The following is a 26,334-nucleotide window of genomic DNA, read 5'->3' as shown; positions in this document are numbered from 1 at the left end:
TTAAAACACAAATACCAAAAAACAGAAACAGATTCAAAGATACGGAGAATGAACAGGAGATCACCAAAGGGCAGGGTTTGAGGTAATGGGCGTATCTTGTGCCTCAGCTGGTAAAGAATCCACCTGCAACTTGGGAGACCTGGGTTCGATCCCTGGGGTGGGAAGATCCCCTAGAGAAGGGAACGGCTACCCACTTCAGTATTCTGGCCTGGAGAAGTCCATGGGCTGTATAGTCCATGGGGTCGCAAAGAGTCAGACATGACTGAGTGACTTTCACTTTCAAGTAATGGGCCAAATAAATGAAGGGAATTAACAGGTAAAAAGTTCCAGTTATAAAGTAAATGTCGCAGGGATATAATGAACAGCAGATACTGTCAATAATATTGCAATACTTAATGGTGACAGATGATTACTAGACTTATTGTGGTGATCAATTAATGTATATAAAAAAGGTGAATCTTTGGCCACCTGATGAGAACTGACTCATTTGAAAAGACCCTGCTGCTGGGAAAGTTTGAAGGCCGGAGAGAAGGGGACGACAGAGGATGATATAGTTGGATTGCATCACTTACTCAATGGACATGAGTTTGAGTAAACTCTGGGAGTTGGTGATTGACAGGGAGGCCTGGCATGCTGCAGTCCATGGGGTCACAAAGAGTCGGACATGACTGAGTGACTGAACTGAACTGAACTGAAAAGTTGAATTGCTATGTTGTACACCTGAAAGTAATATATTCTTTGTCAACTACACTTCCATAAAAAATAAAAGGAAGAAGTCAATTGACAAAAAAATTTAAACATTTTCTACACCATAAATTGAAATTACATTTATTTACAACACTTCTTTAGCATGTTTCAAAAAAGCAAAGCAGTCCAAGATATTGATGAGCTAGAGGCAAGATTTTTTCAGAACCTTCCTAAAACCCTGCAGCAGTTTCCAGAACCACAGCCCCAAAAGAGAGGAAAGGGGGTACAGTTACATCTTGTGTGGGGGTGTGATCCCACATAAACCCCCTATGCATACTAAATCTTTTGGGGAAAGCCCACCACTCTGTCCACCCCATTCACTACCAAGGACTGCAGTCTTGCTCACTGACTTTGAACCTATGGCCCCCAAGGATTAAATGAGGTTATCAGGCCAAAGTGGAGTTCTCCCCATCTCAGCTACTCCTCTTCTTTCAGCCCCTTTCCTCTCCAGGAAGTAGAATGTCAAGTCACCCAGCCAGCACTAGAGGGCAAGGTACTGCTTGTATGTGAGAAATTTGTGTGAACTGCAGGTTCACAGCTTGGTTGCAGCTCTCATCTGTGCAGATAAAGAAATGGCTGTTTGATTCTCTTCATAGATATGTCTTGGTTTCCTCACCTTCACACTCTTTCTGTCCTAGGAGCACCATGAGTCTTCATGTGTCCTGAAGGAAAAAGAAGACAATTTGGTTTAGATGAAGACTGTTCTATAAGGGAGTTCCCACAGGACAACAGGCTGTTTCCTCTTGTCTCTGACTTGGAAGAAACACTCTCCAACCACTTTTCCAGTGGTTTCCAGCATCTCCCCACATAAGGCACTCAATTTTCTTCAACACTGGTCATCCTGTTCTTCTATCTCTGCCTTCTGTCTCTTTTCTGTTGTATGTCCAACATTTCCGCCCCAAATCTCGGCCGCCCCCACATCAACTACCTGCCAAATGATGGGAGTCTATGTGATGTCTGCTGAAATGACGAGTGGGCTGTACCTCCCAGACAATGTGGTGGATTTGACAATGCTCATTTGTTTTTAATTTATTTTCAATTAGAGGATAATTGCTTTACAATGTTGTGCTGCTTTCTCTGTACAACATGGATCAGTCTTAAGTATACCTACGTCCCACCCTCTTGAAACTCACCTCCTCCCCATTTTACCCCTCTAGAATGTCAGAAAGCACCAGCTTGAGCTCCTGGTATTATACAACAGCTTCCCATTGGCTATCTAGCTTACATATGGTACTGTATGTTTCAAGGCTACTTTCTCAATTCTTCCCACCCTCTCCTTCCCCTGCTGTGTCCAAAAGTTCATTCTCTATATCTGCATCTCTATTCCTGCCATGCAAATAGGTTGATCAGTACCATTTTTTTAGATGACATATATATGTGTTAATATACAATATTTGGTTTTCTCTTTCTGACTTACTTCACTCTGTATAACAGGATCTGGGTTCATCCACCTCAGTTCAACTGACCCAGATTTGTTCCTTTTATAGCTGAGTAATATTCCATTTATATACATACCAAAATTTCTTTACCTATTCATCTCTCAGTGGACATCTAGGTTGCTTCCATGTCCTGGCTATTGTAAATAGTCCTGCAATGAACATTGGAGTAAATGTGTCTTTTTCAATTATGGTTTTCTTACGATATACACCCAGTAGTGAGACTGCTGGGTCATATGGGAGTTTTATTCCTAGTCTTTTTTTTTTTTTTTTTAAGGAATCTCCATACTGACAAAGGATTAACCTCCAAAGTATACAATAAGTGAAGTCGCTCAGTCATGCCCACCTCTTTGCGACCCCATGGACAGTAGCCTGCACCAAGCTCCTCGGTCCATGGGATTTTCAAGGCAAGAGTACTGGAGTGGGTTGCCATTTCCTTCTCCAAAAGTATACAATAAGCTCATTCAATTCAGTATCAGAAAAACAATCAGAAAATGAGCAGAAGACCTAAACAGATATCTCTCCAAAGACATACAGATGGCCAATGAATACATGGAAAGACACTCAACATCTCTCGTTATTGGAGAAAAGCAAATAAAACTACAATGAAATATCACCTCGTATTCTTCAGAATAGTCATCATCAAAAAACTACAAAAAATAAATGCTGGAAAAGACGTGGAGAAAAGGGAACCCTCTTGCCATGTTGGTGAGAATGTAAATTGATACAGCCATTATGGAGAAAGGAACATCCTGAACCTCACTCTTTTAATACTGAGTTGCCACTGTCATTCAAACTGCCAGGTGATACAGGATGCCCATTTTAGCAGCATGGCTGCCCAATTGTTCGGGGAATTTCAGGGGGCTTGTGTATTAGTTAGGAGATAACGTCCCTCTGCTCCACTTCTCTGTTACTGGGACTGCATGGCTGCTAAGTCACTCCAGTCATATCCAGCTGTTTGCGACCCTATGGACTATAGCCTGCCAGGCTCTTCTGCCCATGGGGTTTTCCAGGCAAGGAGTGGGTTGCCATGCTCTCCTTCAGGGGATCTTCCTGACCCAGAGATCAAACCTGCATCTCTTGCATCTCCCGCATTGGCAGGAAGGTTGTTTACCACTAATGTCGCCTGCGAAGCCCGTGACTAGGACTGCTCAATACTATAAATAAATATGCATCGTAATTGTCACTCTTTTAAAATTTTAATCTCAATCCATATTAGAGGATCACATGAGTTAGAATTCTTGATATTCATGTCTTTTTTTCCAAGAAAACATATGACATAGGCTTGATCTTTTGAAACAATATATGCTTCATTTTCTAAACCACTCTGGTTTCATGGTACATAATAAGGACAATTTCTTCTTAACACAATTTAGAAGTTGAATCCTGGGGTTATTTATTGCTTTCAATCAACATTTGCTGATGCACAAAAGGAGAATGATGATGTAAGAATGGAGAATCTTTGTAAGACAGGGAAAATTGCTGAAAGGAAAAAAAATGTTAAAAAAAAGAAGAAATAAAAAGCTATTTATTATAATTATAGGTTTAGGTGATCAAAGTATGTCTTCACAGATAAGACAGAATTTTACCAACTCATTATATGAGCATGCGTTCTCTTGTCTCGACTAACACCTTCACTGGTTTCCTCGAACTCCCAAGTTTGAATAAAAGTAAACATAGTGCATCCTTTTTTGCTGCCATCTGTAATCGTACTATGTGCTCTGACCTGTGTCCCCTCTAGGGCTAGAGACATGGACCCCAAAACCATGCCTGTGACTAAATTGCACAGAACTATACACACACACACACACACACACACAAATGAATGCATCCATGACTGGTGAAATCTTAATAAGCTCAATGTATTGTACCAATATTGATTTTGATATTGTGCTACAATTACATGTGATGTTAACATTGGGGAGATGGGGGCAAATATGTGTATTTCCTTGCATCTTCTTGTGAATTGACAGTTACTGCAAAATTAAAAGTTAAAAAATACATATAGAACAGAGTGAATGCAGAAACTGATGTGAAAAATGTAATCACTAAAGCAATCTTCAAAAATGGAAAAAATAAAAATCACTCACAAATTATTAAGGAGGTATTAAATGTGGAATTGATATAAAACTTCAATATAAAGGCTTTTCAAACATTTTTTTTAAATTATTAGTCTATCTTACACTTTTCAGTCAGTTCAGTTCAGTCGCTCAGTCGTGTCTGACTCTTTGAGACCCCATGAATCACAGCACGCCAGGCCTCCCTGTCCATCACCACCTCCCAGAGTTCACTCAGACTCATGTCCATTGAGTCCGTGATGCCATTCAGCCATCTCATCCTCGGTCGCCCCTTCTCCTCCTGCCCCCAATCCCTCCCAGCATCAGAGTCTTCTCCAATGAGTCAACTCTTCGCATGAGGTGGCCAACGTACTGGAGCTTCAGCTTTAGCATCATTCCTTCCAAAGAAATCCCAGGGCTGATCTCCTTCAGAATGGACTGGTTGGATCTCCTTGCAGTCCAAGGGACTCTCAAGAGTCTTCTCCAACATCACAGTTCAAAAGCATCAATTCTTCAGTGCTCAGCCTTCTTCACAGTCCAACTCTCACATCCATACATGACCACAGGAAAAACCATAGCCTTGACTAGATGGACCTTAGTCGGAAAAGTAATGTCTCTGCTTTTGAATATACTATCTAGGTTGGTCATCTTTTCTTCCAAGGAGTAAGTGTCTTTTAATTTCATGGCTGCAGTCACCATCTGCAGTAATTTTGGAGCCTCCCGAAATAAAGTCTGACAATGTTTCCACTGATTCCCCACCTATTTCCCATGAAGTGATGGGACCAGATGCCATGATCTTCGTTTTCTGAATGTTGAGCTTTAAGCCAACTTTTTCACTCTCCTCTTTCACTTTCATCAAGAGGCTTTTTAGCTCCTCTTCACTTTCTGCCATAAGGGTGATGTTATCTGCGCATCTGAGGTTATTGATATTTCTCCCAGCAATCTTGATTCCAGCTTGTGTTTCTTCCTTTATACATGATTTTCTAGCATCAAAAATTGGTCATATTGAAAATATTGGTTCATCGATTTATGCAGATCTTATAAATGTTAGCATATTTCATTATATATTATAGAAATCACATTCATTAATATCCCCACTATATTATGAGAAAAGGCATGAAATGTTGGAAGCTGTAAAGCTCATAGTACAATCAAGTATCCAAGACAGCATAAGTCTTTCAAAATTATAATTTTGCTAAAAGTTCACATTTAATCATTGGCAATAAATACTATTGTTGTTTAACAAGTGGCAACAAACCTAGCATCTGAAAATAACACATATTTCTTGTCTCATACCTACCAGGGATTAGGAGACTAAGGCACAGTTTAGCTGGGTCCTCTGCTCAGGGTCACATAGACTGTGATCCAGATGTCCACCAGGCTGTAGCTAACTTCCAAGCTCATTCAGCTTGTTGACAACATTCATTTCCTATGGTTCCAGCTTTTTGCTGGCTGTCCAGTGGACTCCTCTCTCAGTTCCTAGAATCCACCTGCAATTTCTAGAGTTCCAAAATTCCATGCCAAGTGAATTTCTCCAACATGGGCACACGGGCTCTTGCTTCATCAAGCCTGGAAGGGGAATGTTGAGCTCTATCTGCTAGTCAGTCATACACATAGCAAAATCACAGGAATGGTAATACCATATCCTTTTTTGTAATCCATAGGTCAGAAGCAGGTAACATCACAGGTCCATATTCAAGGGGAAGGGATTACATGAAGTATAAATACCAGGAAGGGAACTGTTGGGAGCAGTACTTTAGTGTCTGATTACCACAAATACTGTGAGCTGTTTTCCTTAAAATGACAGGCTCATTTAATTCATTGTTGAAGAAATGTCTGCTGAACACCCATCTGACTAACCACAGTTTGGCTCTCAGTTGTTCTTTCAAGTAAAAATAAAGCTTATGCTTCATAAAGAACAGCTAGTTCAGATCAAAATTCAGTGGCCCAAAGGCTTTTTCTTTAGGTAATTATCATGCTTTGAAAGGCAGAAGAAATGACATGTATATTACCCATTTTGTCACATGGAATTTCCAACTAAAGAATATACTGAAGAGTGGAGATGTATTTAAAGGACATTCTTAACTGGAACTGCACTGCTCTCTCTAAGTGGATGATAGGTAAAGAATGCAATGATTGCTCCTTTTCAGAGAAGGCAAATCAGAAGATAAGAGTGAATAATTTTCACAAAGAGTAAGGAATCCCTCACCTCTGATGCTCTTGGTTCTGAGAACCAAAACTTTTTTGAAGCTGCCTTCCCTATTTAATGATATTTTTGTTTTTGTTGACCCCTCTGTAGATAACAGATTTCTGCTTAAACAAAAAAACAAAAACTTTACACATAAATAACTAATTTTCCAATTTCTGTGAGAATTGGGCATACAAATGGATAGTAGTCTGAGCTTTTTTCATTTTAATAGTTTGATCTTGTTTCTCAAATCCTTCAGAAGCTGTTTAGCCCTCCTTCAATCAGACCCTTCCTCAGCATATGACAGCCCTGAGAGGCTACTTTTATTGAGATGGTAAATTTGTGAGGTTTTGGGATTTTTAAAAATTAATTAATTTATTTTAATTATGAGGTTTTAAATCTTCCCCATCTCATGGCTTTGCAAGTTGCCTTGCCTCAGGGGCCAATGCAGCTGGGCTGAGAAAGGAGTTGCCTTCTTTTTGCAAATCCAGTCACATTATGGATAGGATGCTAGAACAGAAATTTCAAAGTATGACCTGCAGGTCCCTTGTTGGGGGCAAGGCGGGAGGTCCCTGAAATTTTATCTGGGAGTCAAGACATTGCAAAATAATAAGACTTTTCACTGAGCATTTTTTGCATAAATGATTCAATATAAATGAAAGCAAAGAGTACAATTCCTGGTACTTTAGCAAGAATCAAGGCAGTGGCACCAAGCTGTGCTACTAAACAAGTTATGAAGTTATTTCATCCATCAGTTCAGTTCAGTTCAGTCCGACTCTTTGTGACCCCATGAATCACAGCACGCCAGGCCTCCCTGTCCATCACCAACTCCCAGAGTTCACTCAGACTCACATCCATTGAGTCCGTGATGCCATTCAGTCATCTCATCCTCTCTCATCCCCTTCTCCTCCTGGCCCCAATCCCTCCCAGCATCAAAGTCTTTTCCAATGAGTCAACTCTTCGCATGAGGTGGCCAAAGTACTGGAGTTTCAGCTTTAGCATCATTCCTTCCAAAGAAATCCCAGGGCTGATCTCCTTCAGAATGGATTCGTTGGATCTCCTTGCAGTCCAAGGGACCCTCAAGAGTCTTCTCCAACACCACAGTTCAAATGCATCAATTCTTCAGCGCTCAGCCTTCTTCACAGTCCAACTCTCACATCCATACATGACTACTGGAAAAACCATAGCCTTGACTAGATGGACCTTAGTCGGCAAAGTAATGTCTGCTTTTGAATATGCTATCTAGGTTGGTATAACTTTCCTTCCAAGGAGTAAGCGTCTTCTAATTTCATGGCTGCAGTCACCATCTGCAGTGATTTTGGAGCCCCCCAAAATAAAATCTGACACTGTTTCCACTGTTTCCCCATCTATTTCCCATGAAGTGATGGGACTGGATACCATGATCTTCGTTTTCTGAATGTTGAGCTTTAAGCCAACTTTTTCACTCTCCTCTTTCACTTTTATCAAGAGGCTTTTTAGTTCCTCTTCACTTTCTGCCATAACGGTGGTGTCATCTGCATATCTGAGGTTATTGATATTTCTCCTGGCAATCTTGATTCCAGCTTGTGTTTCTTCCAGTCCAGAGTTTCTCATGATGTACTCTGCATAGAAGTTAAATAAGCAGGGTGACAATATACAGCCTTGGCGTACTCCTTTTCCTATTTGGAACCAGTCTGTTGTTTCATGTCCAGTTCTAACTGTTGCTTCCTGACCTGCATACAGATTTCTCAACAGGCAGGTCAGGTGGTCTGGTATTCCCATCTCTCTCAGAATTTTCCACAGTTTATTGTGATCCACACGGTCAAAGGCTTTGGCATAGTCACTAAAGCAGAAATAGATGTTTTTCTGGAACTCTCTTGCTTTTTCCATGATCCAGCGGATGTTGACAATTTGATCTCTGGTTCCTCTGCCTTTTCTAAAACCAGCTTGAACATCAGGAAGTTCACAGTTCATGTATTGCTGAAGCCTGGCTTGGAGAATTTTGAGCACTACTTTACTAGTGTGTGAGATGAGTGCAGTTGTGCAGTAGTTTAAGCATTCTTTGTCATTGTCTTTCTTTGGGATTGGAATGAAAACTGACCTTTTCCAGTCCTGTGGCCACTGCTGAGTTTTCCAAATTTGCTGGCATATTGAGTGTAGGACTTTCACAGCATCATCTTTCAGGATTTGAAACAGCTTCACTGGAATTCCATCACCTCCACTAGCTTTGTTCATAGTGATGCTTTCTAAGGCCCACTTGACTTCACATTCCAGGATGTCTGGCTCTAGATGAGTGATCACACCATCGTGATTTTCTGGGTCATGAAGATCTTTTTTGTACAGTTCTTCTGTGTGTTCTTGCCATCTCTTCTTAATATCTTCTGCTTCTGTTAGGTCCAGACCATTTTTATCCTTTATTGAGCTCATCTTTGCATGAAATGTTCCCTTGGTATCTTTAATTTTCTTGAAGAGATCTCTAGTCTTTCCCATTCTATTGTTTCCCTCTATTTCTTTGCATTGATCACTGAAGAAGGCTTTCTTATCTCTTCTTGGTATTCTTTGGAATTCTGCATTCAAATGCTTATATCTCTCCTTTTCTCCTTTACTTTTTGTTTCTCTTCTTCTCATAGCTATTTGTAAGGTCTCCTCAGACAGCCATTTTGCTTTTTTGCATTTCTTTTCCATGTGGATGGTCTTGGTCCCTGTCTCTTGTATAGTGTCACAAACCCCATTCCACAGTTCATCAGGCACTCTATCTATCAGATCTAGGCCCTTAAATCTGTTTCTCACTTCCACTGTATAATCATAAGGGATTTGATTGACGTCATACCTGAATGGTCTAGCGGTTTTCCCTACTTTCTTCAATTTGAGTCTGAATTTGGTAATAAGGAGTTCATGATCTGAGCCACAGTCAGCTCCTGGTCTTGTTTTTGTTGACTGTATAGAGCTTCTCCATCTTTGGCTGCAGAGAATATAATCAATCTGACTTCGGTGTTGACCATCTGGTGATGTCCATGTGTAGAGTCTTCTCTTGTGTTGTTGGAAGAGGGTGTTTGCTATGACCAGTGCATTTTCTTGGCAAAACTCTATTAGTCTTTCATCTTCATTCCATATTCCAAGGCCAAATTTGCCTGTTACTCCAGGTGTTTCTTGACTTCCTATTTTGCATTTCAGTCCTGATTTACAAATCTTACAGAGTAACCAGTAAGAGAAACATTCAAATGATTGATGTAATCCACTGCTTTTCAGGATCTATTAAGCTCCGAAAGGTGAAATCCTATAGACATAGTGTTTACTAAAGAATGTGTTATCATCTTTATGGGGCAATAATTTGCTAAATGGAATCCTGCTAGGTGATGGTGACCAAGTTAGCTAAGAACAGTAGCAGGATGCTGATGGTAACAAAGATAGTGACCTTAGAATGCCAAAGCATGTTCCTGGAGTGCCAGAGCCAACACCAGACTCACTGAGACAGCCTTCATGCCCAGAATTCCCTGTGCAGCCCCTAAACCTGAGGCTGCCAGTGCTCCTTCTCCCTCTAATATTGGGATGTTAGGTTGCACTGCCTCTACTGGGCCAATCAGAGGGTTAAAATCCCACAAAAACGCATCAGGAACAGAATCTGTGTGTAGAGAAGCAGTCATAAATATGCCAGTGTAGGGAATGCACCAGAATTCTAACCACTCAGCCATGGGTATGTTTCTGTCTTACCATGCTTCTTTTCCATATTCTGGGTCCCAAAGGCTTACATTTAAATTTAAATAGCCAGGTATGACCAGTGGCTACTCTATTGAACAGCCTAGTTCCAGAACCAGTTCTAGGGCCTCTAAAATGGTGCTTTAGGTCAATTTCAAGTTTCCTACACTGATCCATCATATGATTTCTCTGACCTAGGCACAGATTTCCATCATGAGGCAGTCTTCTCTCTCTTTTGGCATCTCGTGACATGTCCCATCCTGAATCCCCACAGAACAGAATCTACAATAAAGTCTTATGTGCAACTAATTTCTTCTTTGAGAATGTAATCCTGCAGAGGAGAAAGAAGGGATTAAGGAAAAGTGAAACTATGCCAAAGAAAACACAAATTTGTTACAAAGAATATGTAACAAAGAATATGTAACAAAGTAGACAGCCATCAAGGGCATTTCCCTGACAATATTTTTGATTTGCATTTATCTGATAGTTAATTATGTTAAGCATCTTTTACATATCTGTTAACCATTTGTATGTCTTCATCAGAGAAATGTCTGTTCAAGTCCTTTGCTTATTTTTTAAATTAGTTATTTGTTTTTCTACTGAATTGTAAGAGTTCCTTATATATTTTGGAAATTAATCCCTTATGAGATATATGGTTTCCATTCTGTAGGCTGCCTTTTCACTCTGTTGATTCTTCACTGTATAGAAGATTTTAAATTTGGTGTAGTTTCTCATGACTATCTTTGCTTCTGTTGCCTGTGCTTTTGGCTTCAAATCCATGAAGTCATTGTCAATATCAGTGTATTCCCCTATGTTTTCTTGTAAGTAGTGGAAGGTAGTAGTACAAAGTCCAAATTTTTATTTATTTATTTAGGCATGTAGATAGCCCCTTTTCCCATTACCATTTGTTGAAGAGGCTCTTCTTTCCATATTATGTGTCCTTAGCACCCTTGTCAAAAATTGGTTGGCTGTATACATGTGAATTTATTTCTGGGCTTTCTATTCTATTCCATTGGTGTATAAGTCTTTCTAGAATTGTGAAGTAATTAATCTCCAATTAAAATAAATAAATTTATATAAAAAAGAAGTACAATACTGTTTTGATTATTGTTGCTTTGTAATATATTTTGGAATTGGAAAGTGTGTTGCCTCCAGCCTTGTTTATTTTTCTCAAGATCATTTCTGGCAATTCTGGCTCTTTTGTGGTTCCAAATGGATATTATTAAAAGAATAAAAGATAAGTGTTGAGGTTAAGGAGAAATTAGAATCCTTATACATTATTGGTGGGAATGTAAAACAAACAGCTGTGGAAAAGGTATAGAGATACCTCAGAAAAACAAAAATAGAGCTACCATATGATCTGACTTCACATCTGTGGGAATATATCCAAAGAATTTAATCAAATTTTCTGTTGATGGGCAAGGCTACATTCCCTCCCTGTTGTTTGTCCTGAGAACAAACTACAATGGAGGTAATGAAGATAATGGCAACCTCCTTCAAAAGGTCCCATGCATACAATGCTGCACTCAGTGCCCGCAACCCTGCAGCAGGCCACCACCAACCCATGCCTCTGCCAGATACTCCTGGACACTCACAGGCAAGTCAGGGCCAATGTCTTGTAGGGCCACTGCTCCTTTCTCATGGGTGCTGGTGCACACAAGGTTTTGTTTGTGCCCTCTGTGAGTCTGTTTCCCCAGTCATGTGTAAGTTCTGGCAGCTCTGTGTGGGGTTAATGGTGACTTCCTCCAAAAGGGCTTATACCACACCCAGGTCTGCTGCACCCAGAGCCCCTGGCCCTGCAGGCCACTGTGGAGGTATGCCTCCACAAGAGACACTCAAACACTCAAAAGCAAGTCTGACTCAGTCTCTGTAGGGTCTCCTGGTGCACACAAGGTTTTGTTTGAGCCCACCAAACGTCTCTAGCAGGTATGGGGTATGATTCTAAATGCAATATTGCCTCTCTTACCATCTTGTTGGGGCTTCTCCTTTGCTCTTGGACATGGGACATCTTTTTTGGGGGAAGCCAACATTCTCTTGTCAATGGTTGTTCAGCAGAGAGTTTTACTTTTGGAGTTCTTTTAGAGTTCTTGCAGGAGAAGATGAGCACATGACCTTCTACTCTGCCATCTTTTAAAAAACTAGATTAAAGGTTTACTGTACATGGCCCCACCAATCAGAACAGGACCCAGTTTCCCCCACAGTCAGTTTTTCCTATCAGGAAGCTTCCATAAGCCTCTTCCATGAGGGCAGACAGAATGAAAACCACAATCACAGAAAACTAATCAAACTGATCACATTGATCACAGCTTTGTCTAACTCAGTGAAACTATGAACCATGCTGTGTAGGGTCACCCAAGAAGGAAGGGTCACGTGGAGAGTTCTGACAAGATGTGGTCCACTCCAGAAAGGAATGGCAAACCACTTCAGTACTCTTGCCTTGAGAACCCCATGAACAGTATAAACAGGCAAAAAGATATCATACGGAAAGATGAACTACCCAGGTCGGTAGGTGCCCAATATACTACTGGAGAAGAGTGGAAAAATAACTCCAGAAAAAATTAAGAGATGGAGCCAAGCAAAAACAACACCCAGCTGTGAACATGACTGGTGATGGAAGTAAAGTCTGATGCTGTAAAGAACAATATTGCATATGAACCTGGAATGTTAGGTCCGTGAATCAAGGTAAATTGGAAGTGGTCAAACAGCAGATGGCAAGAGTGAACATCGACATTTTAGGAATCAATGAACTAAAATGGACTGGAATGGGAGAATTTAACTCAGATGACCATTTTATCTACTACTGTGAGCAAGAATCACTTAGAAGAAATGGTGCAACCCTCATAGTCAACCAAAGAGCCTGAAATGCAGTACTTGGGTGCAATCTCAAGAATGACAGAATGATTGCTGTTTGTTTCCAAGCAAACCATTCCCTATCACAGTAATCCAAGTCTATGCCCCAACCACTAATGCTAAAGAAGCTGAAGTTGAATGGTTCTAGGAAAACCTACAAGACTTTCTAGAACTAACACTCAAAAAAGATGTCCTCTTCATTATAGGGGGCTGGAATGCAAAAGTTGTGTTATGCCCAAGTCGCAAAATCTCCCAATGACCACCAGGGAGCCGATATCCAATGCAAAAGCAAGAGAGTTTTTATTACCAAGCTCGAGCTGGGCTCCCACCGATACTGACGCAGCAGCTATAGGGAGGAGCCCTGAGCTCTGGGTTACATTGCTTATATAGGGTATTCTCGCGGGAGAAATTCGAAAAACGGGAGTCTCCGGGTCTGATTGGTCACCTTCTGGTGAAGGGTTAGGTGTTGAGTTCTGATTGGTTCTCGTTTCCCGGGCTGGCCATAGGTGCTGATTGGTTCCCATTTCCCCGGCTTGATTCGAATTTCCCGGGCTGGCCAAGGGTTCTGATTGGTTCGCAGGTGGTGGGGTGAGGTCAGGGGATTTCCAAAGGCTCTTGGATTTCCAAAGGCTCTTTTCCTGGAACCTTACAAAATGGAGTAGCTTAGATTCTTCAGTTGGAAGTCAAGAGATACATGGAGTAATAGACAAATTTGGCCTTGGAGTACAAAATGAAGCAGGGCAAGGCTAACAGAGTTTTGCCAAGAGAATGTACTGGTCATAGCAAACACCCTCTTCCAAAAACACAAGAGAAGATTCTACACATAGACATAACCAGATGGTCAATACTGAAATCAAATGGAGTATATTCTTTGCAGCTAAAGATGGAGAAGCTCTATACAGTCAACAAAAACAAGACCAGGAGCTGACTGTGGCTCAGATCATGAACTCATTACTGTCAAATTCAGACTTAAATTGAATGAAGCAGGGAATACCACTAGACCATTCATGTATGACCTAAATCAAATCCCTTATGATTATACAGTGGAAGTGAGAAATAGATTCCAGGGATTAGATCTGAGAGACAGAGTGCCTGAAGAACTATGGACAGGGGTTCATGACATGGTATAGGAGGCATGATCAAGACCATCCCCAAGAAAAAGAAATGCAAAGAGGCAAAATGGTTGTCTGAGGAGGCCTTACAAATAGCTGAGAAAAGAGAAGTGAAAGGCAAAGGAGAAAGGGAGAAATACACCCATCTGAATGCAGAGTTCCAGTGAATAGCAAAGAGAAATAAGAAATCCTTCTTCAGTGATCAGTGCAAAGAAACAGAGGAAAACAATAGAATGGGAAAGACTAGAGATCTCTTCAAGAAAATTAAAGATACCAAGGGAACATTTCATGCAAAGATGGACACAATAAAGGAGAGAAATAGTAGAGGCCTAACAGAAGCAGAAGATATTAAGAAGAGGTGGCAAGAGCACACAGAAGAAAAGATCTTCACGACCCAGATAATCATGATGGTGTGATAACTCACACTCATCTAAAGCCAGACATCCTGGAATGTGAAGTCAAATGAGCCTTAGGAAGCATCACTATGAACAAAACTAGTGGAGGTGATGGAATACCAGTTGAGCTATTTCAAATCCTAAAAGATGATGCTGTGAAAGTCCTGCACTCAATATGCCAGAAAATTTGGAAAACTCAGCAGTGGCCACAGGACTGGAAAAAGTCAGTTTTCATTTCAATCCCTAAGAAAGGCAATGCCAAAGAATGTTCAAACTACTGCACAATTGCATTCATCTCACACATTAGCAAAGTAATGATCAAAATTCTCCAAGCCAGGCTTCAACAGTACATGAGCCATGAACTTCCAGATGTTCAAACTGGATTTATGAAAGGCAGAGGAAACAGAGATCAAATTGCCAAAATCCATTGGATCATCAAGAAAGCAAGAGAGTTACAAAAAAATCACATCTACTTCTGCTTTATTGACCACACCAAAGTCTTTGACTGTGTGAATCACCACAAACTGTGGGAAATTCTTCAAGAGATGGGAATACCAGACCACCTCACCTGCCTCCTGAGAAATCTGTATGCAGGTCAAGAAGCAACTTTTAGAACTGGATATGGAACAACAGACTAATTCCATATTGGAAAAGGAGTACATCTAGTCTGTATATTGTCACCCTACTTATTTAACTTATATGCAGAGTACATCATGTGAAATGCCAGGCTGGATGAAGCACAAGCTGGAATCAAGACTGCAGGGAGAAATATCAATAACCTCAGATACACAGATGACACCACCCTTATTACAGAAAGTGCAGAATAACTAAAGGGCCTCTTGATGAAAATGAAAGATGAGAGTGAAAAAGTTGGTGTAATACTCAACATTCACCAAACTGAAAGCATGGCATCTGATCCCATCACTTCATGGCAAATGGATGGGGAAACAATGGAAACAATGATAGGCTTTTATTTTTTTGGGCTTCAAAATCACTGCAGATGGTAACTGCAGCCATGAAATTAAAAAACGGTTGCTCCTTGGAAGAAAAGCTATGGCCAAACTAGACAGCATATTAAAAAGCAGAGACATTACTTTGCCAACAAAGGTCCATCTAGTGAAGGCTATGGTTTTTGCAGTTGTCATGTATGGTGTGAGAGTTGGACAATAAAGAAAGCTGAGCACCGAAGAGTTGATGTTTCTGAACTGTAGTGTTGGAGGAGACTCTTGAGAGCCCTGTGGCCTTCAAGGAGATCAAACCAGTCCATCCTAAAGAAAATCAGTTCTGACTATTCATTGGAAGTACTGATGCTGAAGCTGAAGCTCCAATACTTTGGCCACTTAATGCAAAGAACTGACTCACTGGTAAAGACCCTGATGCTGGGAAAGATTGAAGGCAGGAAGAGAAGGGGATAAGAGAATATGAGTTGGTTGGATGGCATCACCAACTCTATGGACATGAGTTTGAGCAAGCTCTGGGAGTTAGTGAAGGACAGGCAAGCCTGACATGCTGCAGTCCATGGGGTCACAAAAAGTCAGACACAACTGAGTAACTGAACTGAACTGATCCAAAAGAACTTAGATCATCATCTCCAGCAGGTAGCTGCACACCCATGTCCTTTTTAGCACTATTTATAGTAGTCAAGATATGGGAACAATACAATTGTCCATTAGCAGATTAATAGACACAGAAAATATGGACCTAAACAAAATCGGATACTAGTTGCCCTTTAAAATGAAAGTAATCTTGTAATTCTCAACAACATGGATGAATCTGGAGAACATTATGTTAAGTGAAATAAGCCAATTACATGAGGACAAATACTGTATGATTCCATTTATAGAAGGCATTTAAAACAGACTCATAGAAGCAGAGAGTATAATGCTGTTTTATATGGGTGAACTCATAGGGCAAATGGAGCATTGTTATTCAATGTTTCAGTTATGTTATATGATTAAAATCTAGAGATCAGTTCTCCAACATAATAACTCTAATAAAAAATAAATAAATTAATTAATTAAAAAAAATAAAATAAAATGTAAAACAACCCAAAAAAAAAAAAAACAATATGGTATAGTGTACTTAAAATTTAAGAAAATACATAAATTTATCACCACAAAATAGTGTGAGTGGGGAACACACTCAAAATGGTGAGTGGGGAACACATTGGAAGTGTTGGATATGTCTCTCTTCTGTAGAGATGATGTTACAGGTGTTTGCACATGTCCAAACTCATATTTAGTTATGCATATTAAATATGAAAAAAGAATTTGTTTCAGAAGGGTTTTCTCTGGGAATAAAAGGGGGAAGCATTGTCTATCAACTCATGCATTCCAGTGGTAAGGTGTAGCTGTGAAGCATTAACTATTCAAGCCTGCGTTTCTACAAATGCATTAAAAATTCCCACAGACACCTCATGTTGTGGCATTCTGGAACCTAGGATCAAGAAAGGAAAGGCAGCACCCAAGGGTATGTGTAGGAATTTCATACGATCATGGCTGGGAAGAGGCAAGACCAGAAGATTTGGAGAGTGTTTAAAGTGCCTCAAACTACCCATATGAAGGTCCCAAGCAAGACCCAGGCCATTGATATGGAAAGAGTTGCAGCCTTCTGCCCCTGGAAAGTGGTCCAGTGGAAAAGATCAAGGTGCCTCTGGAGGTGGGGGAGTCGAGGGGTACTGGGAAAATGAGAAATGAACACATTTTCAATAGGTTTTTTTCTACATTTGCTTCTTTTTGTCCCCCTTCTCTACAAGGATGGTGTTTAAAAAAATTAATGCACATTTAAAGTGCATCACTATCAGAAGCAATGCTGTTGCAAGAAAGGGGACCCCTTCCAGGGCCTAGAAGTGGGTTCTTGTCTAATATTTAGAAATGAACCATGTGATGAGAAACACCAGAGATGATACTGGGGAGACAAAGCAAGAGATGTTATTGGGAGTGGGGCGCCCAGGTGGAAAGCAAGAGGGTAAGGAAACCCAGGAGGATTGCTCTGCCATGTGGCTCAAAGTCTTGGGTCTTATGGTGATAAGATTAATTTCTGGGTTGTTTTTGGCCAATCACTGTGTGTTTCCCCTAACAATGTGACTCTACAGGGGTCAGTTTCCTTAATGCACACAGCACTGGTGAAGAAACCAAACTTCTCTGAAGGATAGAAAGCACGTCAACACCAAGCCAGTAAATATGCTTGTCCAAACAGAAACAATAGTGTGGGTAAATTAGAGGGGCTAGTGGTTGATGCCTGAGAAGCTTTTGTTAAGATGAAAAGGATGGATTAGGACAGAGCAAAAGAGAGCCCACCAAGGAAGGGAGTCAGGAAATGAGAAAGGAATTTCTTCTAGAACCAAAGTCAATCAATTTAGGGCATGAGGAAGACCCAGATTCATGCAGAAGAGCAGGAAACAGTTTCTCTGGAAATAAGAATCCCAGGGAGAGCAGCAGGATCTGGGCAAAGATTCCTGAGTCAAGGGCTCTGAGAGGTGGTTTTAGGAAAGGGAGGGACCTGGACAAACCTGAGAGGAGACCTGAAGTGACAACAGAGACTAGAGCTTAGATGTGACAGTGATATTGGCACCACCTTAGAAGGTCATGGCTCGTCAGCCAGTAGCTGAGAGGGAAGGACATGGGTGGGGAAGGAAGCAGGGCAAGAGCATGACGAACCTGCACCTTCTCAACTCACACTGTTAAGCCTGTCATAAGATAGTGAATCACTTCTAAGAAGTCACCTTATTATGGTTGCTCAAGCAGTTCATGGGATTCCCAGGCGGGACTAGTGGTAAAGAACCTGCCTGCCAATGCAGGAGATGCCAGAGAGGCAGTTTCGATCTCTGGGTCAGGAAGATCCCCTGAAGGAGGGAATGGCAACCCATTCCAGTATTCTTGCTAAGAGAATCTCCATGGACAGCGGAGCCTGGCATGCTACAGTCCATAGGGTCTCAAAGAGTCGGACACAAGTGAAGCAACTTAGCATGCACTCAAGCAGTTCATGTATATCTTTCTAAAATAATGCTTTCTTCTCTTTCTCTCTCTCTCTCCCCTTCCTTCCTTCTTCCTTCATTTCTCCCTTTTTTCTTTTGTTCCCTTCTTCTCTCCCTCTTTTCTTTAATCTGTCCTTCCTCCCTCTCTTCTATGAATATATGCATCTATCAAGGAAAACAATAATTGCACATTGACTGAGCATCTACCAGACAATGGATGAGGCTAAAGTGTAATTAGAGCTTTGGAGAACTAATGAAAGGAGATACCAGTGGTGGCTATGCCTGGGACTCAGGTTAATGTGAGATAAGAGAGGTAAAGCAGTGGGAAGGGAGGAGCCATCCACATACCTGAATTTTAAGAATGTTTGAATTTCCTAAGGGCCACACCTAGTAAGAGATTGTGCATTGAGGTCAACCCTGGGCTAGTGACCTCTATTTCACCTTATTCTGATCAGAGGATGTGGCTGGTTCATGAACTCCAAGAATCAGGCTTTCTTGTTCTTTGTTGCCCACAGAGAAGAGACATCCCATGAGAAGCAGGGTCTTAGGGCTGTTCCAACATGCTGGACAGATCCAGGGTTAACTTTCCATCCCCAGTGATATGCACAGCGTTGTCAATGTGGCATCTTAAGGCCCTCCAGAGGGAAGCATTTCCAAAGCAGACATTTTAACCTTTCCTTTTCTTTTCTAGTTTTGGATCTACTAAGAGATGGAATATCAGATGCTTCACTTGCTACCACCAGTCCCATGGCCTCCCAGGAGACACAATATTGCCTATTGTTCATCTTCACATTCACTTAGGAAATTAAAATGCTCAACAAAATTGATCTAAACCAAATATTAGGGTCCTGTTAAACAGGCATGGTTATTTCTGGTCCCAGGAGCCTGGAACTTCTCTCTGATTTAACTTATCATCACCCAAGAACCCTGTTTCCCATAGCAACCACACTACAAATGGTAGACAGTGAGAACAGACCCATCAAAAAAAGTGACATCACCGTCAAACAATAAGTGCCCCACAAAATGTTAAGCCAGAGATTTTCACTACTAAAGCTGGAATGAAGACAGTTTAGCACCCCCAAATCCCACTTCCTTAAGGCAAGGCTCATATTCTATATAAAATGCCAGCTGGCCAGAGATTTCTCACCAGACCCAGGAGACCAGACAACTCAAACGTTTCCTCACATCAGGTGAGACTCCTCACATGGATTTTCTTAATATTTGCCTAATGATATTGTATTTTGATTAAGATCTCTTTGCCAAGATGTGATATATTTATTTTAAATGCAAAGTAATTTATGTTTAAGGTGACTATAGATCTTTCTGACTTCTCACTTAGATTACAGCTGTGAAACTTGGGGTCAGAAAAGGGGAATAGTTTCTGTTGACCATCTGTTCAGTTGGCAGGAGGATATAGACTACAGCTCATGTTCAGGGCAATTTTAGTGACATTTTAATATTCTCTCATTAATTTTTAGACTCTGCAAAATCGAGGGCACTGCATTGGCACTTTGGATGTATAAAAGATACACTTTTTTTTACTCCTTGAACCTATGATCCATCAGAGAATGTAATACATAAGAATAATTTACAAAAAAAATACTGCACATAGAATAGAGAGGATGAGGCAGGTATTGTGCTGAGTCAGAATGAGAAAGATGACTTGGGATCTGGGAGGAGAGCCATGAGGGGTGAGCGTGTATGGACAAGCAACAGCAGAATGGAAAGACTTCCAGAAACGAGCACCAAGAAGACAATGTGAACAGAGGCTCATAGATGGAATTGTGTGGGCTTACGGATTTTCCTATGAGAACTGAGGCACTCTATGTGAGGGATATGAGAGGGTAGACAACAGATTTTGAACTGTATCACTTTTTCCATTGATTGTAAACTGAGGGCTTCAATCAATCATAGGAACCTGAAGTTATGTTATGTGTCTAATGTAGGTTTTCGGAAAAAAAAAACAGGAAGAAAGGAAGCATAGAGAAAGGCTCCACTCCCATAGGAGCAAAATAAACCACCTTTAAACTTATCCTCTTGAAAATGTACAGGAATTCTTAAAGTTTCCTTTGATTCTCAAATTCAAGGAAACAAAAATAAAGAGAAGAGAAGCTTTTGTTTCTTAAGGGGCATGAAATTAAGATATTTGTCATTGGCTTCCTCCTTGTTTTACTAAACTACTAAATCTGCTTTTCTGTCTCTAGGTCCAGCCTTCTTTAAAGCATGAGTTCCTACCAGCAGAAACAGCCCTTCACCCCACCCCCTGAGCCTGAGCAGCAGCAGGTGAAACAGCCCTGCCAGCCTCCACCTCCACCTCCACCTCAGGAACCATTTGTTCCCATAATTGAGGAGCCATGCCTTCCAAAGGTTCCACAACTGGACAACACCAAGGTTCCCGAGCAAGGCTATTCCACACTTCCAGAGCCATGTCCCATCAAAGATCCGGAGCCAGTCTACACCAACATCCCTCAGCCTGGAAATACCAGGGTGCCTGAGGCATGCCCCTCAGTGGTCATTCCAGGCCCAAACCAGAAGAAGGACAACCAGAAGTAATGTGGTCCACAGCTATGCCCTTGAGGAACCAACCTCCAGATATTGAACACCTTCTCCCCTTTTGTTTCTCTGTCTTCATTTTGTAGATCTTGCAATGAGTATTTTCTCTCCCTGAGTCACAGCTCTCTTGTTTGCATCCTAAAAATATGTGCTATGAGGTTTTCCTTACTCTGAACAGTCCTCTGAGCTCTGAGTTCTGCAGAAGCTTAGCAGCTTTACTGATTCTCAGTTGCTTGGGGTTCATCTGAGGGGAAAACCTGGATTTGAAGAAATACCTCTTTCCCTTTCTACCGCTATTAAAACACTTTAAAGCACACTCCTGGATGTTGGTGTCATTGGCTGACTGTGCCCCATTCTTTGCTGTCCCATAATGAATAGGACTTGCAGTTAGAGAGGAGTTGGTATAGATGGCGTCTGTCTAATTCTGGTACCCTGGTCTTCTATAGGGGTGTGTGTGTGTGTGTGTGTGTGTGTGTGTGTGTGTGATTACATTTAGGGGGCATCCTTGGAATGGCAATCAGTTCAGTCACTCAGTCGTGTCTGACTCTTTGAGACCCCATGAATTGCAGCACGCCAGGCCTCACTGTCCATCACCATTTCCTGGAGTTCACTCAGACTCACGTCCATCGAATCCATGATGCCATCCAGCCATCTCATCCTGGGTCATCCCCTTATCCTCCTGCCCCCAATCTCTCCCAGCATCAAAGTCTTTTCCAATGAGTCAACTCTTCGCATGAGGTGGCCAAAGTACTGGAGCTTCAGCTTTAGCATCATTCCTTCCAAAGAACACCCAGGACTTATCTCCTTCAGAATGGACTGGTTGGCTCTCCTTGCAGTCCAAGGGACTCTCAAGAGTCTTCTCCAACACCACAGTTCAAAAGCATCAATTCTTCGGTGCTCAGCCTTCTTCACAGTCCAACTCTCACATCCATACATGACCACAGGAAAAAACATAGCCTTGACTAGATGGACCTTGGTAAAGTAATGTCTCTGCTTTTGAATATGCTATCTAGGTTGGTCATAACTTTTCTTCCAAGTAGTAAGCGTCTTTTAATTTTATGGCTGCAGTCACCATCTGCAGTGATTTTGGAGCCCCAAAAAACAAAGTCTGACACTGTTTCCCCATAGCTATTGTGTAATAGAGGTCAGAGCCTGTCATTCAGGCAGCCATATCTGGAGCAGATTTCTTCTCTGGCAGTGGACTGTGTTCTGTTTGTTCCAAGCTACCTCCAAGCCCATGTGCACTGCCTCCAAGATTCCAGTTTATTCCAAAAAACGTCACTCCTAAATGTGTCTCCTTTGCTGTATTTCATGTAAGATCATCAGTACTATTCTAGATTCCATACATATGTGTTAATATGTGATATTTGTCTTTTGCATTGGAGGAAGGAGAGGGTGGGAGGATATGAGAGAATAGCATTGAAACATATGCATTATAATATGTAAAATAGGTAGCCAGTGGGAGTTCAATGCATGATGCAGGGAACTCAAAGCCCGTGCCCCCCCCCCCCCCCCCGGGGGGGGGGCGGGGGGGGGGGAGTGAGAGAGGGGTTCAAGAGGGAGGGGACATATGTATACCTAATGTGGATTTGTGTTGATGTATGGCAAAAAACATCACAATATTGTAAAGTAATTATCCTGTAAAGTAAAAATAAAAAATTTTAAAAACATCATTCCTACATTCTTAAAACTAATATTCTGATTTTCTTCACTAATTTTTACTTTACAGATACCCACACAAGGAGACATTGGGTTATAAGCAGCTACATGCTCATATGATCTGACACATGGGTCTCATGTAATTAACCCTTCTACCCAAGTCCTTCTTCATCTGCCCCCTTCTAACTATAAATAACAGTAATGATCAGAGGTGTTCTAGTTTCTTGAAGTGATTCTTCTATTTTGATATACTCTGTAAAGGCTTTCTGACTCATATTCTGTTTTTAAATTTTTATTGGAGTATAGTTGATTTGCAATCTTGTGTTATTTTCAGGTATACAACAAAGTGAATCATATAACTGATGTGTGTGTGTGTGTATGTATATGTGTGTGTACACTCTTTTATAGATTCTTTTCCCATATAGGCCATTAAGGATAGTACTGAGTAGATTTCCCTGTGCTATACAGTAGGTCCTTTTCAGTTATCTATTTTACATATAGGACGGACTTAGGGACACAACAGGGAAAGGAGAGGGTGGGGCTAATTGAGTGGGTAGCATTGACATATGTACACTACAGTGCATAAGATAGGTAACCAAGGGGGAGCTGGTGTACAGCACAGGGTGCTCAGCCCAGTGCTCTGTGACAGCCTAGAGGGATAGGACGGAGGGTGGGTGGTGGCAGGGAGGCTCAAGAGGGAGGGGACACATGTATACTTATGACTGATTCAGCAGAAACCAATATAATATAGTAAAGCATTTATCCTCCACTTAAAAATATATATATATATATTTTAAAGTAATGTGTATATGTTTATTCCAATCTCCCAATTTAACCCTCCCCCCTCCCTACTCCCAGGTAATCATGTTTGTTTTTTTACTTCTGTTTTGTAAACAAGTTCATTTGTACCCTTTTTTCAGATTCCACATGTAAACAATATCATATGATATTTGTCTTTTCTTTTGGTCAGACTTCTTTCACTCAGTATGAAAATCTCTAGGTCCATTCATGTTGTTGCAAATGACATTATTTCATTTTTTTATGCTGGGTAATATTCCGTTGTATATATGTACCATATCTGCTTTATCCATTCCTCTGTTGATGGACATTTAGGTTGCTTCTATGCCTTGGCCACAGTAAATGGTGCTGTAATGAATTTTGGCATGCATGCATCTTTTCAATTTACAGTTTTTTCCAAGTATATGCCCAAGGAATGGGACTGCTGTGTCATATCGTGTTTCCATTTTTAGTTTGTTTTAAGGAACCTCTATGCTATTCTCCATAGTGGCTGTACCAATTTATGTTCTCACAAACAGTGCAAGAGGGTTCCCTTCTCTCTATACACTGTCCAGCATTTATTTTTTGTAGATTTTCTTATGATAGCTGATTTGACCAGCGTGAGATAATAACTTTTGTAGCTTTGTATCATTGTAGCTTTGATCTGCATTTCTTTAAGTATTAGTGATGTTGAGCATCTTTTCATGTGCTTTTTGGCCATCTGTATGTCTTTTTTTTTTTCTTTTTTAGAAATATCTATTCGGATCTTCCACGCAATTTTTGATTAGGTTGTTTACTATTTTGATACTGAGTTCTATGAGCTGTTTGTATGTTTTGGAAATCAATGCCATGTTGGTTGCCTCATTTGCAAATATTTCCTCCCATTCTGAGAGTTGTCTTTTCATTTTGTTTATGGTTTGCTTTGCTGAGCAAAGGCTTTTAATTATATTCCATATTTTTTTTTAATTTTTATTTTTACTTTATTTTACTTTACAGTACTGCATTGGTTTTGCCATACATCGACATGAATCCACCATGGGTGTTTTTGTTTTTATTTCATTACTCTAAATGTGAGACAAAAAAGACCTTGCTGTGATTTATTCTATCATATATTCTTCATACATATACATTCCAGAGGTTACAAGGTGATCTTGAACTATCTTTTTTGTGTTTCCTTCTCCTGATGCTTCCAAAAGTTTTGGAAGGGGGATGATTTTGGCATGCTACTTTGTTTGCTGAGTCATCTCACTAAATATTCATAAACTTCCACCGCGGCCCATGCTACTTGAACAACGGCCATTTGGATTTCACTTCCCATTAGGTCTGAAGCTTTATGAATGAGTTCAGAGAATTAAGGACACTTCATTTTTAATGATATTGAAGGCCCAGTTTGGAGTATACAGGGGTCGGTAACATTTTCTGGAAGCAGCAGCATGCTTCAGGCCTGCTTGCCCACAGATTCTGTTTATCTCAGAAGAAACATTTGGTCCAATGTCTTAGATGACTGTGCCTTTACTCATTTGGCAAAATTCGGCTTTAGAGTGAATACAGCTGCATAGTGTAGTTTGCACTAGTCCTCTGTATAAATAAGAATAGACAAAGGCAAAGGTACTTGCTAGACTGGTATTTCCCTTTGAAGTCTGGACCAGCACAGTGGCTAGACCTAATACTCCTTCCGAAGTTGGAAACGTTTAGGTTCAAATCAGTGACAAATGGAGAGAAGAAGATATAGTAGCTGAGGACAAAAGAATGAATAAATCGATTGTGCATAGAGGGAAATCCAACATTACCTTGGTTCCTTTAATGCAGCTCAAAGCAAAAAATATTGTTTCTTAGCCCAATTACACCAGATTGTCCATGTAGTCAAAGCTATGGTTTTTCCAGAGTCATGTATGATGTCAGAGTTGGACCATAAGAAAGGCTGAGTGCCAAATGATTGATGCTTTTGAATTGTGGTACTAGAGAAGACTCTTGAGAGTCCCTTGGACTGCAAGGAGATTAAAAACCAGTCATTCCTTAGGAAATAAACCCTGATTATACATTGGAAGGACTGTTGCTGAAGCTGAACTTTTGCCACCTGAAGAGCTGACTCATTGGAAAAGATCCTGATGCTAGGAAAGATTGAAGACAAAAAGAGAATGGGGTAGCAGAGAATGAGATGGTTAGATAGCATCACCAACTCAATGGACATGAATTTGATGAAACTCTGGGAGAGAGTGGAGGACAGAGGAGACTGACATGCTACAGTCCATGGGGTTGCAAAATCAGACATGACTTAGTGACTAAACAGCAACAACAACTGGATGCCAAAGAAGGTGAAGTTGTATGTTGACTGAGACCACTCCTGCTTTTGGAATCTTATAAGGTTAAACAGAATTTTTAAAATCTGAGTAGCATCATCTGGAAGACCTTTTGATTGTACAATATGATGAGGAACTGTACCAACTGTTAATGACTGAGCAGAACTGTAGTAAAAGGACAGTAAATTTTAACTCATCTTCCAGGATACATCTACTCTAAAAATATTATTTGGGATGGAATTTCTGGAAAATACTCCCTACAGGGCAATCTAACAATGTGGCGTATGACTCCCTGCAGACAGATCACTATGTAGCTATAAACCCTGATGACTGAATGGAAGAAAGGTCTGGAGTTTTAAATGACAAAATGCAGCAGTTGGTTGGCTGAAAAAAAATGTAGTCATACAATTATCACCCTTTTTTGTTACAGATGGAAAACTAAGAAACAGAGTTTTTTTAAAGATGGGTTTTTGATGAGATTAAATAAGTAGGCATATCATGGTGAATCAAATTACCCTGAGGATTGGACCACTGAGATGACTCTCTCCCTGGATGGTCCTGGCCAACGGTAATCATGGTCAAAATCTCTTCCTTACTGACAGGAGAAAT

The 26,334-nt window shown here is 40.7% G+C and overlaps 1 protein-coding gene across 1 annotated transcript; it reads left to right on the top strand.

Annotated features, from left to right (window-relative positions):
- Nucleotides 1-19,521: 19,521 nt before the first annotated feature.
- Nucleotides 19,522-21,305, top strand: LOC120855828 (cornifin-like). The gene is made up of 2 exons (XM_040230592.1): nucleotides 19,522-19,626; nucleotides 20,641-21,305. The coding sequence occupies exon 2, from the start codon at nucleotides 20,660-20,662 to the stop codon at nucleotides 20,987-20,989; it is 330 nt and encodes a 109-aa protein (XP_040086526.1). The 5' UTR covers nucleotides 19,522-19,626; nucleotides 20,641-20,659; the 3' UTR covers nucleotides 20,990-21,305.
- The last annotated feature ends 5,029 nt before the right edge of the window (nucleotides 21,306-26,334 follow it).

This window comes from Oryx dammah, unplaced genomic scaffold, assembly GCF_014754425.2.
Source record: "Oryx dammah isolate SB20612 unplaced genomic scaffold, SCBI_Odam_1.1 HiC_scaffold_28, whole genome shotgun sequence".
Lineage (NCBI taxonomy): Eukaryota > Metazoa > Chordata > Mammalia > Artiodactyla > Bovidae > Oryx > Oryx dammah.
Note: the sequence above shows the minus strand (reverse complement) of the source record. Positions and strands in the feature narration are given on the sequence as shown.